Genomic DNA, 17686 nt, shown 5'->3' on the forward strand with positions numbered 1-17686 from the left:
TAGCAAACAAATTTATTGCTTCCTCTCACCCACTCATCTCCACATAAAACTGCTTTTCCTCCATTAACACCTTGTGTAGTTTTCTCCTCTCTTGCTGCTGGTTTCGAGGTTGGGAAGTAAATTTTGTAGACATTGTTGACACATGCTGGGAACACCATGGAGGGGTTTACTTCTTCCTTTCCATGACAGTGAGGTGGAGTATTGCAGCTTGATGTGCAATGCCTGTGTTTTCCCTCTTACACTAATACACATCTGTAAGGCCATGGTCACACATCAAGAATGTGAACTTCATCCTTAGAACAACACTAAACTGAGCATCTCATCTAAGGTGAGATGCCTAAAAACTCTACTCTAAACCTAGGAAGTGACTTGTGTTCCTGCAGCTGGACAGCTGTCCACATTTCCAAGAAACTAAATGGATTGTGGAAATTTTGACCTTATTCTTTGTTAAATCCTACTCACAATATACACTTAGTGAAGCACCTCTGGCTACCTCTGGCTAAGGTAACTCTCTACCAGGAAGTTGTTCCACCAGAATTCATTTGAAGAGCTTGTGTTTTCCTACAAAGTCAGTCTCTTAAGCCTTGACAGCAGTTAATTCCAACTTCTTTAGTATTAGTGCCTGTTAACAAATGGAAAGCTAAAAAATAATTTTCAGTGAAAAGAATTACTAAACTTTGGTAGTTTATTTGAATCCTTTTCAAAGATTTGCAAATGGAGCTCATTTTTCTTCAGTGCTTTTGAAATTTAGAGCAAGTAAAACTACCTAAATGCTAGAGATAGGAAAAAAAAGTAGGATGAGGGTTTTCTTTCCACGTGCCACCAACACTGCAGACTTAGACCTGTTGCTGTCATTAAATAATGACTCCTCAGTGAACTGTAGCACTTGAGATAGTGGTTTGAGGTCAGCTCTTAGAACTGGCAGCATGAGTAGAAACACTAATGACTGAACAAGTGTTGTAATCTACTCTTACAGACACATCACCAGGTCAGAAATGAGAAAATGAGATACAACTCGCACTGAGAAGCTTCTGCTGGTTATTTTATCTGTTCTCTTATTTATCATGCTGGCAGAAAAGTATGAAGACTTTTCATTACCTGTTTGGAGATGACAGGGGGAGAACTAAGTGCATAAACCAAATGTGGCTTCTGTGTGTGTGTGTGTGTGTGTGTGTGTGTGTGTGTGTGTGTGTGTAAAAACCTCTGAATTAGTGAGCCTTGCCAGTGTCCTTGGAGACAGACATTCCTCATGGGACTTCACCACCATCAGTAAAATATGTATTTATGGCATCTTTGTACAGGAGGAAGATGAAACCGATTCAGGCACCATGGTGAGGGCAAGTGGAGATGAAACTGGAACCATAAGAGCTGTGAACACCATGAGTGACGGAGCCAACACCATGATAGAACACGATGGCACCTTGGAGTCCCAGCTGGGTACCATGGTCATAAACACGGAAGAGGAAGAGGAGGAGGGCACCATGAAAAGTAAGAAAACATCTCTGACTTCTAGAATATTCCTTAAGACTTCATGTGGGCTATTCTATATATTGCCAGCCTGCTTCGATGTTTTTGGTAGCTTGTGTCTTTTGGTTGTAGGAAGCCAAAACTTTTAGGTCAATGCCCTCTGGCAGTAGAGAAGCCTTTCAGGATCCAAGTTTCATTCTTTGTAGTCTTGCACTTGGTGTAGCTGATGACTTCTGCACAATTTCCAGAAGTTTCTGTGCTGATTGAATAAGATCTGATTCTAGGTGGTAATTTCTTTGGCCAGTTCTTTCTTGCTTGTTTTGTATTTCTCACAGAATATAGAGGAGGGGGACTCCAGCAGAGGGTTAATTAAAAAACTTGTGCTGCTTTAGAAGATGATCTGGCTGTAACCTGGCATCTGAAAGCAGCAAGTCTGTGTCAGGACTGATAATCCAATGAAGATTTATGAAATGACAAATATCTTTCAGGTTTCCAGCACAGCAGGACATGCAATGGGAGGAGCTGGCTTCTCTCTAGAGTGATGTGTTTCTTTAGTGTTACTCTAATCACTGAGGACAACTGAATGAGCTGTGTGTTGCTGTTTGAGACATTTCAAGTCCTGCCCTAAAATAGGAAAGCTTACTAAAGCTACAAACCTTGCCTTAGGATGTAAGATTTAGAATGATGTGACTGATAGTCTATGGAAGACCTTACAGCTTGAGTTGGAAAAGAGTTGAAAATGTTTCTTTGATTAAAGAAATGGCAGGGAGACCCTTCCTGGAAAAATGTGACTAGAAGAAAAGGAATCTTTTCTGAATTATGGATTCTCACAGAAATCCATTCCCACAGGTTCATTAGCCTCACAGTCCTGAGGCAGAGATAGTCAGGGATGACTCAGCTGGCCAGCAGGAATGTTTGTTTGCTCAAGGACTGAGGAAAATGCTGAGTGGGGGCTCAGCAGTACTAAGATATGACCATCAGAGGCAAGGCTTGTTTTTTTGTCTCTTGCACTACTCCAAAAGACTTCCTTGGCAATCTGATTTTGAACCTTTAGCTCTGGTGGCAGAGGAAAAAATTCTCAACAGGAGTTTGGAGAAATCCTTTCCTCAAGAATTTCTGTCTTGAAAGATTCTTCCCTGTGGGGGCCCTCTGAAGCTTGTGGAAAGATATTGGGTTCAAGAGTGAAATTTCAGCAGAATCCCTTTAAAGAGTTTTCCAGACTCTGGCAAACACTGATTCATCACATTAAACCCCAGAGGTGTCAGTCCATGTGGCAGCTTGTGGCAGCAAAGGCAACGGGCTGATGCTCTCAGGTGCTGTGGAACAAGGTCAGTCTAGCAGGGAGATGGATGGATGGATGGATGGATGCTTAGAGTAGCTAAACTGTCATCCCAAGAAAGAGACATTTGAACAGTATTAAATAAACCTGGTGAAGCTGCAGTTTCTTTACAAAGAGCCAGCACTGTTATTTTCTCATCATCAGTGGGTATTGTTCCGTTTCATGGCTCACAGTCTCGGAGGTTTTGCTGTCTGCTGCTCCTGCACTGGCTGCCAACACTGTGTAAATAAAGTGTTTCTGAGTTTATCTCCCTGTGTTTGACACGTATTTATCTCCTCACTGTCTTCCTAAGACTGCAGTGCTTGTAACTCAAAAGCATCTAACGCTGTCTGTGGAGTACAGAGGTTTGAGGAGATGCCTTTGATAGTATCTCTTGCAAGGACATGCTCTCGTTCTGAGCAGAATCAGTTATGAGGATGTAGCTATTCCTTTACTTCAGGCTCGTCTCTAACCTCAAGAGGGAGCTCCACAACAAGCTCCCTCACCTCGAGATCTCCGTTGACTGGAAACTCGAATTTTTATTTTAAACCCTTCTTGGACTTCAGGCTTCTTAAAAACACTCTGTTCTTCAGCTGCTGCTGTGTGACATGTTCAGGGCTGGGTGTGTGGCAGAGGTGCTGGGGCAGCTGGAGGAGGAGTTTGCAGATCCTGGGTGCAGGTGGTGGCTGACACAGGGACCACTTCCACATCCATGGGCTTCACAGAGCAATGTCTGATAAACCCCAGCTGCCCTCAGCACCCTCTGCTCCAGGTTCTGCTGCATTTTAATAACTTGTAGCTTGATTCCAGGAAATCTAATATTAATGAAAATGATCCTTAACACCTCATTCTCCTCCTTCCTTGATACTATAACTGTGAAATGCTGGCTGCTGCACAGAGCAGCTCTCTTTGGTTTTGGGATGTGCTGCTAGGCAGTGTCTCTGAGCAGCTTGCCCTTTGTGAGAATTGCCTATAGCTCCATTTTTCAGCTTTCCATTTCCATACTCATAACGTTCAGTTAAATGGATTTAGCTGTAAAGCTCATCAGCCTGCTGCAGAACCCTCTGGAGCAAGTTCTCTTTGTAATCTTAAACATAAATGTAATAACACTCTTTGGAAACCACTGAGTTTGAAGAAGCTTTATTGATGCATATTTTTAAAGATTTCTGGGGGTTTTTTTGGCAGCTTGTGTTATGACTCACAATAGAGCCTATTTGAAGTCAATAAAAAACTTCTGATTGATGGCATTAGTAGGAGAATTTAGCTTTCCTAGGTGTCTTGGGCTGTTTAACTGCAGGTTTCTAAGCTTGTGTTCTAGCCCTTCCTTCTAATTAAAAAAACATAAATCTGTATCTTGACTAGTTTTTTGTTTGGTTACCATAAAAAGTGTTTAGAGCTTCGTATTTCAGCGTTTTACAGATAGGATTGTTTTACAAATCTCTAGCAAACAACTTCCAATAGCCTTGAAAGTGCAAACAACTTCTAGTAGACTTCAAAGTGATTCTTGCATAAATCGATTTGTGACTTCCAAGGCTCAGAGGAAAAGCATTCCTAAACTCCTAAACTCCTGTATTTTATGTAGTAGGGGAAGTTTTGTTTTGCAGTCAATTGAGCCGTAATTGTGTTTGCCTAAATTCTTTTCATTTGCTTGGCTTTATTCTGGGCACTCAATATAAATAGTCAGGCAGCATTAAAAATGTCACTGTGACATTCTGTTACGCGTTTTGAAAGCACTCAAGTGATTGCCTGAAACCGCAGATACTAAATTGTGCTGCGACACGTTTTAGTTCTGAATCGATGGCGAACAGATTACTTATGGATTGCAGTTAAACTATTCCAGGAAAACTTAGAAGAGCTGTAGACGAGCAATGATTTGTAATAATAGGCATTTCCATTGTGCTGGAGAGCTGGAGAAACCGTTAATATGTCTGGAATCATCTTTTTAAAATTTTTCTGTGAGAGAATATATAATACTAGTAAACAGTGAAGCACTTTGTACACTCTGTGCTTTTTCTGCTTTATTTCCTGTAGGTCTTTAGGTAGAGGAAAGTTTGCATGAGTTTGTCTCTTCAGTTTAAAGAGTGGAACATGATTTTATAATAAAGCAGATAAACACGTTGCCTTCCTTGGACACTGCAATATGATCAGATCCAAGCAAAGTGGGATCTGGTACTATAGTGTGTCCTATTTTCTGTATTAAAGTGCCTCTTGCTTGTTTAAGCATCAAATAAAATGACACTGGAGAATGTAGAACTGCCAGCAGTTGGACTGTCTGGTTTTTGGGTGGAGATGAATGAGGGATCTGGAGATGGTGGAAGGATTGTGGGTGTGGGGGTTCTGTTAACGTGGCCCACGTTCAGTGCAGCACCTGGTGCAGAGATGGACCAGAAGCTTTCATAGCACTGTTACCTCTACCTTGATAACATAATGTGCAGATAATAGTTTGTGAATGTTTAAAAATTTCTAGGCTTCCTTCTTATAACACAGTTTGGCAGGTTTGGGTTTTGTTATGTTTTTACCATGCCCACACTGCTAAGCCTGGTTGTGTCCTTTTAAGAATGTATTTCCCCTTTTCAGGGGAAATCGGGTTTCATTAGCAAATTAAATGAGCTAAGATGCAAAGTTAGCAATTTGCTATTAGAAAAATGATTCAGAGTAAGCTTGTTAGTCTTGGTGGCTTTGTGAGGCAGCCAGAGGGTGACACCTAAACCTAAGCCAGAGAAACATTACTGCCAAGACTCAGGAAACAGTTTTTCCCCACAAATTAAACCGAGATTTTTCATGTAAAGCAATGACTGTAAAAGCTGTAACGTGAGCAGCAGAGTGAGTATGGGTGGCAGAAGGTTTATGCAATGGCATTAATACTGGAATTGAATAAAGTATTCCTGGTGTGTAGCTGGGGTAGCTGTGGATGCTGTAATCTCATTAGTTGTCCAGAAAAGTGCAGTTGCATGTTGTCCAAGTTGCTGATGCAGGTCCTGCAGAGAACAGCTCCACGTCTGGTCAGGATTTACATCATGTGTACGTCAGAGACACTGGCTGTGTTTTGCCTCTGATTTTCTCTGTAGGCAATAACTCTCTGTAGGCAGCAGCTTCCCCACTACTTAATGTTATTAATGTCCAGTGGTACAGTTCTGTGTTTAAAGTAAATTGGTCCATTTAGGGATGATTGGACCATAAAACACTCTCAGCATTATGCGTTTAAATAACGTGCTGCTTATGGAAACTCCTACACTGATTAAATTGTTCTTGAACTGTGAGAATCATCATACTGCCACTCCTGAGGTGTGGAGAATACACATCTTCACAGATAAGTCTTGCAGCTGTGTTACTTTTTTGACTTTTAATAGCAGCCTTGCTGGCAAACTTGACATAAACAGTGGCCTGCAGGGTTTGTTCCAGAGTATTAAGCTGTGTGGACATGCAGACAGCATTTTGAGCAATGGGGGGAGTTGTTTATGCTGTTGGTTTTTTGTTTGAATACTGGTAGGCTCCTGACCCTAGTAATTGAAATAGTGGCTCAGACTGAAGCATGAAGAGAATTAAAGTCCAAGGGCTCAGTGGGATGCTTGTCCACCTTTGGCTGGCCTGCATAATTGACAGGGCTTTAACACTGAGGCAAAGTTAATCATCAGTTAATTTTTATATTTTCAGAGACACACTGGAGAAAGGATGTATGTGTTTAACAGCTATTTCTGCTGTTTCTAACACTTTATTATTGAGCACTCCTGTATTTGTGATGGTGGGGCTTAGGTAGAAAGTGGGGGGATATTTTTTTCTTTTTCTGGGCAGAAACATTGTCTTAGAGAAGATGGGAAATGGGAAACGTGAGTCCCAGAGTCCTGAACAGCATACAGGGGGCAGTGTGCTTCAGGAGACTCAACCAAGAGACAGAGCAGTAGTAAATCACTTAGTAAGTACATCTCTGTGCCATGCATTTGCACATACAGGAAAACTATAACCTACCTGTCTCTTCTAAGAATAAACTCACTCCCTACTGGATCAAAATAAATCCTGGAGAAAGCTTACCTCCTGAGCAGGAGTAAGGAAAACTGTAAAATCTGAAATTCCTTCACTGCGGGAGTTCAAAACCAAATTTGTTTTTACCGGCAGATGTTCAAGCTTCAGGGGAAAAGAAATGTTCATTGCAATGTTGTTTTCTGTTCTCTCTAGATAAGCAAATGAGTTTCTGGATTATGAATAGAAAGGGAGTTAGGAAGTGCTCACTTGGTTCTGTGCTGTCTGGGGAGCCTGAGCTGTTACCCACAGGTGCTGGACCTGCAGGCTGCACCCCTGTTGATGGGCTTGTTTCACATCAGAACCTGAGGCAGATGCTGCAGAATATGAAATGTTCACTTCTTTATTGATGCACCTTCACATCTCACTGCCTGTCACACACTGTGGTTGCTGGACTGAACTAACAATTCAAGCTAATGAGGTGAAAGACATAAGGTGTCCACTGAGCATTGGGATGGAGGAGGAAAGCTGCTATGTATTTATAATTGTGTCTGAGTTTTTATGTAAAAGAGATCCAAGGAGGTAACCTGGTCTTAAACAGCTTTCATTGCTGTGAGGATTTCCTCCCCTTTTCCTGAAAGGGTTCTCAACTATACGCTATTAGCTTTGGATGAGTGTTGGTACTCCTCCCCTTAATGACTTTCATATCTTATTTGTTAAGAGATTTAGGATACCTAATGTTGGTTTTTATGGTCATTTAGGAGTTTCTTCTTAATAGCAGAACCTGTCAGGAATGTTCTGATTTGATTTAGTTTGAGATAAGCCATAATTATGGGGAGACTTGTCCTCATAAGCTTCAAGAGATAGGAAGTGTTACGTGGTCTGCTTTTAATGTGAGGAAATCTCAGCTTCTCTTGCCACGGGGTGAACTTATTAATGATGAAGCACTTTTTGCTCTGGTTGAATAATTTGACATCTCTCTGCTCTGCTGCTCGAAATGACTCAGTCCTGTTCATGCTGTACAAATTATGCTGCCCAGCTGCTAAAGTTCATCTGTGATCTCTAAGAAATAGCCCAAAGCAAATTACACACAATTCCATTTGAAATTTAATATTGATGAAGTGTTGCTTGCACATAATCATCAAGCACTGTTTTGTGCCTCCTAAATATGTATTTTCAGTCTTAGTTACATAATTGAATCTAAAGCAGACAGCAACTTACTGAGACTGCTGGGGACTAAGGCTGTTATGTGAGAAGTCAGTGGAAGATCTGTGCTTATTTAGACCACTAAAATGAAAGATGACACTGGATATTTGAAAAAAAAAAAAATTAAGGCAAGGAGGGAAGGTGAAGGGTGTGGGGGATGGTGGTTTGAATGCTGAAAAGCTGAGCCTTACTTAAAAGCAAGTGAATATCCACTGGCTCCCCATGAACTTCCGAGTGGAAATGAGAGGGTTTATAACTCGGAGAGAGCAGCAGGGCTGTCAACAGCAGGGACAAAGCAAAACCAATTGCTTCACACTAGATCTTGATCCCTCTGTGAAAGGGACTATATAATCTCGTATACAATAGCAGAAGACAGTGCTGCTTGTCCCAGGGGATCCTTTCTGTCAGTGTGTGTGAATAAAGGCAGTGATGGCTCTGCTTCCTTCAGAGTGCTCTTCCCTCATCTCTGCAGAGCTGCTTTGAGCTCCTGCTCACAGGGTGCAACTTCCTGAGCATGAGTCAACTTAAAAATTTTTTGGTTTGTTGCTCCTGATGCCACGTTGTCATCCACACAAATATTCTCCAGAGCTGAGGCCAGTTGTCTTCCTGAAGATTGCTCTGAAATCTTGACAAATCATGGTTTATTTTGATATTGCTAATGTAGTAATTGTTCACTTCATTGTTATTGATTCACATTATCTTTGTAAATTAATTTGTAGCATGATCTTCTGACTGTTCCTAGCTATAACTCCAGCTGGGAGTTTTTGTGATATAGGGAAGAAATCTTATCATTGTGGCTTCAAGAATAGGTATTTAAGTATTAACTGTACAAACTGACTAGAGTAAAGAGCACACAAAATATGCTCCTGTGGTTATCTTACTCTCTCATGGCAAGCTTTGTGACTCTAGAATATTCACCCTAGGTAGATCATTGCAATCCCTTTCGAGAGGAAAGAATAATAAAACAAGGATTCTTCTGATGTCAAGTTTGAGTAGAGAAGAAGAATAATTTTAGAGAAAAGCAGGAATTTTAGTTTCATTACTCAGCAAGACTGTTCAGAGAGATACAAGGACTTTGTAAATCCCACTTTTTTTCTGAAGGCGTCTTTTGAAGCTCATAAGCATCTGAAAATTTTCAATTGTGAGAGCTAATTTGACAGAATCAACGAAATGAGTCCTTTGATTTCTGGGACTAGATGATAGTGAATGATCTGGTTTCATGGATATTCTTTACTGCTGGGGATAAAAAGTAAATCTCTTGCTGGTTTGATTGACTGGGCTGTTTCTTCTTTATCACTGTGCTTTCCCTGCAGCATCATATGGAAAGGCAAATGGCTTGGAGGCTCTCCACACCTTCTTTGTCATCTTTTACTTGATGTGAGAAGGTCTGTGTGCTGCAGTCAGCCACTAAAACTGACCTCTTCCATTCCCTCAACTATTCAAAAAGGTCACATTTTTTGGAAAGGAGCAGACTGTTGTTCAAGTTTTTCCTTACCAGTTGCCCTTGCTGTAGCCTGGCAGAGGAGAGGATCCAGTACTGACTGTTGCTGATGTCACCTCACTGGCTCCTTGCAGAGCCCTGCCTGTACCTGTCAGTTGTCTTTGGGCTTGTCTGGGCTGTTTGTGCTTTGGGTAAGGACTGTCTCAGCTTGCACAGTACCACGAGCAGTTGGGCTTTGCTTTCCAGTGCTGAAGGGTAACACTGGTGGTGAAATCATAATAAACCTAGCATGATATTCCTTCAAAAATCAGAATCTTTATTTGTTGTGCACAACTTACAGCATTCTTTGGACCCACTAGTTTCACACCTTTTGCTGTTGTCACAACGATACTGATGTTTTTATACTTTCTAAACATGACTTTATACCAGGCAGCACTTGTGAGTTTTCCATGGAGGGCTTCTGTTCTTCACAGGATGGGCTGAGCTCTCAGAGTCCCTCCCAGTGCCTGTGGCTCTGCACAGCTACCCCAAACCTGCAATTCTGCAGTCAGCTGGACCAGCCCCAACAGAGCTGTGGTGTTCCATTTGTGTAATTAATATAGCTCCTAAAAGATGACTGCATATCTAAATGATAGGCCGTTAATGGCTCCAGGGAGCTCTCGTGGCTCATCCTTATAAGCAACTCTTTAGATTCCAAAATAGATGCACAGTGAAGCCTTTCTTGTCACCGCGGGGTGACCTTCTCATAAAAGGCTCTTCTCTGCCACAGTTGTGATCTCACTTTCTGTCAGATGTTCATATTTTAGTCTAACCCTATAAAATTAGGAAGTTAAATGCTTTTTGGCACAGACTCGTTTGGTGCGGTGTCATCTTTCAGCAGCATCTGCTTCTGCAAATAGCAGTGATCGATTTTTGTCTTCAGCTGCCTGTTACCAAAATTTTAAAGATATAGCGGAGTGACTCTTGTGTTGAATTAATAGCAGATCATCTTTGGAAAGATGACACTGCTGTTAAGTGCTAAGATTGACAAGAAGAATTTCAGTCGTGCTGGGATGATAATTGATTTGGTGTAATGTCTTTCTGTCTCCGGGAACGTTTCTGTTGGTCTTACTGCATATGCACCCCTACTGAGATCAGAGCAGCAACTACAATTTCAGATATCTTACATCTGTATTTCTATTCCAGCTATTTCTCCTTTTATATTATCTTTCCCATTTTTTGTCAGTTAGCAGTCTCTATTTTATAGCACTTAAGAAAACAAAGCGTCACTAAGTAAAGGCGCAGTGTTACATGTTGATGCATAGAAATGTACTCAAATTGGTGACAAAACGTTCTGAAATTGGTGGCTAAATGTTGTTTGTGTTTGCAAGGCCTAAGGTGACTGCTGGGTTAGTGGTGTCTGACAGTGGGTGTGCAGAGCATGAGTCACAGAGGCGCAGGGACCTCTGGAGATCATCAGTCTGACTCCCTGTGTGATGGCTGGGGCAAGTGCAATGTCAGCTCTGGTTGCTCAAGGCCTTGCACAGTCCCTCCAGCCCCCCTCTGTTGCACAACCATCCCTGTTGTGAAAATTTCTCCCCTGTGTTCTGCCAAGTCGCCCTTGCTGCAGTCCACACCGTTCCTCTCATCCTCTCCCTGGGGAGAGCGAGGAGGTCACACAGCAAACTCATTGCCTCGCACTCCAGGAGGGCAGATTTTGGCCTCTTTAGGGATCAGCTTGGTAGTGTTCCATGGGATAAAGTCCTGGAGGGAAAGGGGGGCCCAGAAAGCGGGTTAATATCCGAGGATCACATCTTCCAAGCTCAGGAGCAGTGCATCCCAACAAAGAGGAAGTCAGGCAAAAATGCCTGTGTGGGTGACCAAGGGACTCCTGGACAAACTCAAACACAAAAAGGAAGCCTACAGAGGGTAGAAGCAATGACAGGTAGCCCAGGAGAAATAGAGAGAGATTGTCTGAGCAGACAGGGATCAGGTTAGGAAAGCTAAAACCCTGATAGAAATAAGTATGGCCAGGGACATCAAGGGCAGCAGGAAAAGCTTCTGTAGGTACGTAATTTTCCCTATTCCATTTATCACTGACAGCACCAAGTTGAGTGGTGCAGTTGACACTCTGGAGGGGAGGGATGCCATCCAGGGGGTCCTTGACAGGCTGGCGAGGTGGGTCTGTGCAAATCTCAAGAAGTTCAACGAGGCCAAATGCAAATATTGCAGTTCTTGTTAAAACACAAGATGTGGGGAAATGAGCACGATTGTTTAAACTGACACTCTGAATCAAGCTCTCTTTTGAGTGAACAGTCTTTAAGAAAATAAAAAGAAAGAACTGAATAAGCCAATATCACTAGAGTGAAACATTTGCTTTCAAAGCCTCCTGTGCTGCAAACAATAGTTTTCAAAACAGAGAGTACAGTCATGATTTAGATTTTCATTTTTTCCCCCTAGGAAGTCTGAGTTACCAAGACCCAGCCTGGCTGTCAGTGAGCTGTGTATAGATTAGCCTGGGTAGTTATGAATTCCTGTATTTCTACAAAATTAGTTGGTGTTAAACATTGCCGAGATTGTCCATAATAACTTACCTCCTGCTTCAAACAGGCTGAGCTGCAGCAGAGCACAAGGGGTGTGTTTACTTCATTCTAAATAAATGTTTTATCACTCAGCAGTAATTGGATTGTGATTGTATTACAGTAATTATTCCCAACAGCAGATCTGTTCTCCACTTCGCGGGCGTGTTCCCTGCCTGACCTTCACGCTGCTGGTCTGAAGGTGTCCTTCTTGATCTAATTCTCTGCAATGAGTTTTTTGGGGTTGTTGTTTAGAAAAGGGGAACTGCTGCCAGGGGTGGAATAATTTATCTTTGCTCCACTTGTCGTGGTGCAAAAGTATCAGCACTTCAGTTCGTGCTTGAGCTTTTCGCTGACCCTGGAGAGGCAGAGCCACGCAGGGCTTTTTCAAAATGCATCATGACATTTCAGGCCGTGTAGATCCACACTTCTCTCAGTATCACGACCCAAATATCCTACCAGGATTTCTCATACTTTGCAGAAATTTGTTCTGTATTTAATGTGTCTGTAGACAAATAATTTCCTAAAGTGTCTCGTAGCTGACCAAGGAATTCATCTGCTTGTCTGAGGATCAGACAGAATCTGCGAGGGAATTCTGGATCACTGGGTGGCAATTTTGTGTGCAAGAATAATGTTCAGGGATTAAATCTTAATGGGTTTCCAGAGCAGCTAATATTTTTTCAAGAGGAAAGCACTGCTGGGTATCCTTAGAGAGGACTGCCTTGTGACAGCCTGCCTTCTGTACAGACTCCTGTAGGAGAGAGCATTACACAGACCCCACCAACCCATCACAGAACATCCCCTGTGTGTCTGTCTGAAGCTCTAAAATTTGTTTGATTGCCTGCCTGACAGATTATATTTATTTCAAGTGTATGGCATTGAGCAGTGAACTTATTTCCACAGTCCAGAATTAGGCTATTCTGATGCTATTTTCTGTTAACTCTAGTCCTGATCCTGCTTTCTGAAAATGATGGTTTCTGCATCACCTAAAACATATGTTTCAAGTATGAGTAACCTATTGCAGTGTCTAGAGAACCTTGTCTTACCAGAACAAAACCATTTACTTGGTTTCAGTGCTTGCTTCCATGATGTTCACAGGTTCTGCTGAAGCATTTTATCATCAAGAGCAGTGCAGTGGCATTAAGCTGTGAGCAGCCTTTAGCTGTGTTTGCAGCTGTCATGGCCTTGTGTTGCAGCCCTGTTACAGCATGTTTGCTGTGCCAGACAGCTTCTTCCTTTGGATTGGGACTCTTCACAAGATATTAGCAGTGCTGTAAGTCACAGGACTGGCCAGTTTAAGTGAGAGGAGTCTGTGCAGCATCTCAAGCTGGACTGGTTGCACTACTGAAGAAATCTTCCTTAGGAGATACTGAAAGCCTTTTGATCCTGACTTGCTGTGAAGTTAAATGTCATGTTTTCTTCCTGTGTTGGGGTTTTTTGCTGTCTGTGCTAGAAATCAGTATTTCCATCCTCTCATGTGTCATCACTTCCCTCCCTGTTGTGCTGCTGCCACCCCACAGCCGGAGCCGCCTCCCGTGGGGAGCCACCTCTGCTTTCTCCACACAGCCCTGGGGAGCTGCTTTGCTCTGGGAACTCGTGACCCTGCAGTGATGGAAACCTGTTTGCTGAATGGATTTCCAGAATTATTTGTATGCAGTGGTTCTTGAATCACATGAGCAGGGTATTGGATGGTGTAACAGCTAAAGGAAGAAGGATAAAGTGCTCGTATCCCTAATCCCACCAACTACCCAACCTACCTGTGCACCCTGTGAGAATGTAGTTTTATTAGCTCTTAATGGATCAGCAGCATTCTCCCTTTTCTTTTAACTCCTGCTTGTTCTAAAGAATGATTTAAGCAAATGAGAACAATGTCAGTTGTGCTAAAGCCGTGTGCTCTTGGCCACATCCTTTCTTCTCCCATCAGTATGGGTGAGCTCATTGAGAATGGTGCTTGGGAGGCTTATGAGACCTGCTTTTAAAAATCAAAGTATTCATGTTTACAGGGTTATTTTGACTCCTCTGTCTCTCTTTGTACTCTTAAATTGTTTCTTATTACCCCAAGTTTCTTAAATACAGCCTAGAATTGAGAGGTTGATCTAATTATCTGGCTTACTTGAGTAATCCAGTAGGAGAGTGGACTCAAAAGAATTAATTTATGAAAAGAAAACTAGAGCAGCAAACTTGAAAATTTACTATTTATAAAAAGAAAAAAAAAACTTTTGTCAGCTAATTAAGCCTTTCTACACAAACAATGTAGAACTTGACTACTTCTACCCAAGGCAAGTTATGTGGTATTTATAAGGTATTTGTGGTCTTGCAAAGCCTCATTTTTGTCCTGTTCTGTTCACAAATATAAAGGTGAGTTTCTGCTTGTAAAACAGCACTGTTTAGTTTTTGAACTTGGCTTATTTTTGCAGTGCATGGAACCTGGCTGGGATGAAGTAGCCCAGCCTGTCTCGTGGGCAGCAGTTCAGTTCAACATTCAGTGCATGAGGTCGAGTTACCTGGCAGTGTGCTGTGATGATGGATTGCAGGTCTAGAGGCCAAGGCCTCCAGCATTGTAATCTCTTGTGTACTGGGCTTTAAGCTTCCCTTCTCCAGTTTTCCCACTGTACAGTCAGTTTTAAGATTGAAAAGCTGCTGAAAAAATAGTATTTTAGCAAGTACTTTAGCAGTACTGTGTGATTTAGTGTGTGCTAAAAAAATTAAATCACTTTTGGGTGTGATGTAGGGCTGTATAAGCAAAACTATATTTTTCAAAACAACTCTTTTATTGTTATGTTTAATATTTCCAGGGAGGGATGAAACCATGCAGCCAGCCAAACCATCATTCCTTGAATATTTTGAGCAGAAGGAGAAGGAGAATCAAATCAATAGCTTCGGGAAGAATGTGTCTGGCCAGACAAAAAATTCATCTGATTGGAAAGTACCACAGGATGGAGACTACGAATTTGTAAGTCTATACTTTGAAATTCAATCAGTGTGACAATACTTTAAGAATTTTAGTCAGAGCTGCTATAAGATTATTTCTTGTTTTGACAGACTAATGGAAACTTGAGGAGATTCTAATGGCTAATGCATTTGGATGGGGCATTTTGAAAAACTCGTTTTCTTTAGGTATTTCTCAGTAATCATAACCAGTCACTGTCTCTATACTTTCCTTGTTTAAAAGCAAACAAAACGAACAAAAACGCCTGAGGACGTGACTGTACAAGCTGTCTTGCTTTACTTCCCCATTATGCATTTAAAATAAAAAAAAAAAAATCCAGATGGTAGTTGGAAAATGCAAATCCACAGTGTGTAATGCCTGACAAAGAACAGTGTTAGAACCATTGAATTCCCTTGCTTTTCTCAAGCTGTGGCACTGGGCTTTGTTTTAATAGATAAACATCAAGCTCGTCTTTAATTACTCTTTCAAATCCTTAATTTTCAGCCTTCCTGCCTACGATTCACACTCTTTCAGAATTTTCGTGAACTTTTCAGAAGTCCAAAGAAAGAGCCATTATTCATAAATTTGATTTATTTTTTTTTTTAATTTTTTTTGGGGTTTTTTTGGTGGGGATGGAAAATCTCTGGTCTGAGTTCCCAATGCCAGCAGCAGCGTGCCCAGCTGAATGCTGCATTTTCACACAGTGATCCTTCACTGCCAGCACTTGTTGCTCTCAGTGCCCTTGTGCTGCCTCGTCGTGCTGCCTGTGGCTCAGGTTGTCACGCTGGCAGGAGCTGGTGATATTCACTCCACCTTCACAGAGCGTGCAAAGCAAAATCCCTCTGCCAGTCACGACTCGAGGAGATGCTTCTCTTCAAGGCCAGAATAATCTCTGGAGCTTTTCATCATCTTTGTGCACGTTGTAGGAGACTTACTGCTGTTATGTGCATTTTGTTGTCTGTGCTGCTGCTTCTCCTGTTTTCTCACTCAGGCTGCAGAGGATGGCTGAGGGCACCTCCTGTGTTCTCTCTCCTTTGCACTGTGCTGTGTTCAGCCCAAAAGCTTAAAGTCACTGCATAAAGATGTTTTGCAAATATAACCCTCAAGCTGCCTGTGTGTCACAGGGTCTGGGCCAAACACACGGTTCCAGTCGAGTCAGACACTTCATGTGTCTCATTCACCTTGCGTGCTGCACCCTAATCTAATGATAACTAATTGTTTATCAGTGTGTGGCATTTCCCAGGAAAGGTGGGCTGGTTTGGAGTATCTCAGAAGTCTTTTGTTGTCTGCAGAAGGTGGCCCAAGGGGAAACTTGCTGTAATTATTTTACTTTCTGATTTGGTTGATAACAAGTTTAGCAGTGTATTCCATGTGTTCCACCGTGCTCCCTGGGAGCTGTGGGTGCAGGGTACACCCAGGGAGCACGGATAACACAAGGAAAGGTTGGTGCCACTCCAGCAAACGGGACCTCCAAATATTTTTAGAACGTGCAAAGCAGTTATTTGACACACGTGACCCTGCTTACTGATTTCCATTAGTGCTGCAGTATTGCCATGTGCACAGATTAGAAATGTGCTGGAAGCAATAAAAGTGAGCAATAAATCGGCCTTTGGGTCACCTTCCTGTAATAATTTGTAGAAATCTCACTTCCCAGCTGTATGTGTTTCTCTAGTTCAGTTGCATATGAATATGCCAACCTGCCTTGCATGTAAATTTTGGAACAGAGCTACTTTATTTTCTGTAGGATAAGAAAATTACTTGAAAGCAGCCTTGATAAATAATGTGGGTGTTCATATAGCCCTTGTCTGAGGGTTTGTAGCAGGGAGCTCACGTTGTGTAATGTATTTAAAGACTTAAAATCATGTATTTTTTACCATTTGCCCAAAAATTGATCGATTTGATAGCTAGCTGTGGGTAAAAGTCATGTTTATTAATGATTTATTAATTGAAATAATCAATGCAATGAGCACTGTGGAATAAGAAAAAAAATGCATTCACTGGGTGTATCCAGTAAATCTGTCCTAGACGTGCCTGCAGCTGTAACTTACTTCTGCATTGTCAAAATAGGCAGGTTTGAGCAGCCTTTTTTTATAGAGTTTGCAGGTTTCCAAGTAGAGATGAGATCAGTGAGATGCTGGGTAAATACTAGTTCCTCTGGGCCTTAAGAAATGATTGAAATATTGTTGCTTTGTGCTACTGGAGACTAGATAAATATGCCTTCTCTTCTGTATTCCTCTTCCTCCTACGTGAGTAGCACCTGGAGTCTCCTGTCCTCCAAAAAAAAAGGGGGGGGGGCAATATTAAATTACAAAAGATTTTTTTTTTCTCTTTTTCCCTGTGGCAAAACCATTTGACCTTTTCTTGACTAACATTGTTCCTCTGAAGCAGGCAAATAAGACACTATTTATATCACAATGGCCATGTCACGTTGGATGAGGGTTAGATTGACTCAACCCCACTGCAGAGGTGGTGAACTCCATTCCTTCCAGATGTGATGCTCTGGCTGTGTCCTGGTTGTGGTCAGAGATGGCATTAACCCAGAGTGTTTCCAGCCTTGGATTTCTGAGGCAGAAGTTGTTATTAACTGATTAGTCAATGCCTGATGCTGTTAATGTTTATCCCCACTCACGCTTGAACAAGGATCTCTAAAGATTTAAGCCCTGCTTGATTGCAAACAATGTTTTCAACAACATTATGATTTATTTAACGTGGGGTGGGGGGAAATAGTAATTATGGGCAAAAATGCTTGCTTTTAGGAAAAATATAACAAACTCTTAACAGGAGACTGCTGCAGGAGTAGGCTGTTAATG

At 41.9% G+C, this 17686-nt stretch overlaps 1 protein-coding gene across 2 annotated transcripts in view; it reads left to right on the plus strand.

The window, feature by feature from the left end:
* STK4 (serine/threonine kinase 4) overlaps window positions 1-17686 on the plus strand; it is a 45261-nt gene that overhangs the window by 9391 nt on the left and 18184 nt on the right. For both annotated transcript variants that reach the window (XM_032704946.1, XM_032704947.1), the window contains exons 9-10: window positions 1302-1488; window positions 14743-14900. In XM_032704946.1, the coding sequence (XP_032560837.1) occupies window positions 1302-1488; window positions 14743-14900 (345 nt within the window). The remainder of the gene's footprint in view (window positions 1-1301; window positions 1489-14742; window positions 14901-17686) is intronic.

This window comes from Chiroxiphia lanceolata, chromosome 17 (assembly GCF_009829145.1).
Source record: "Chiroxiphia lanceolata isolate bChiLan1 chromosome 17, bChiLan1.pri, whole genome shotgun sequence".
NCBI classification, from domain to species: domain Eukaryota; kingdom Metazoa; phylum Chordata; class Aves; order Passeriformes; family Pipridae; genus Chiroxiphia; species Chiroxiphia lanceolata.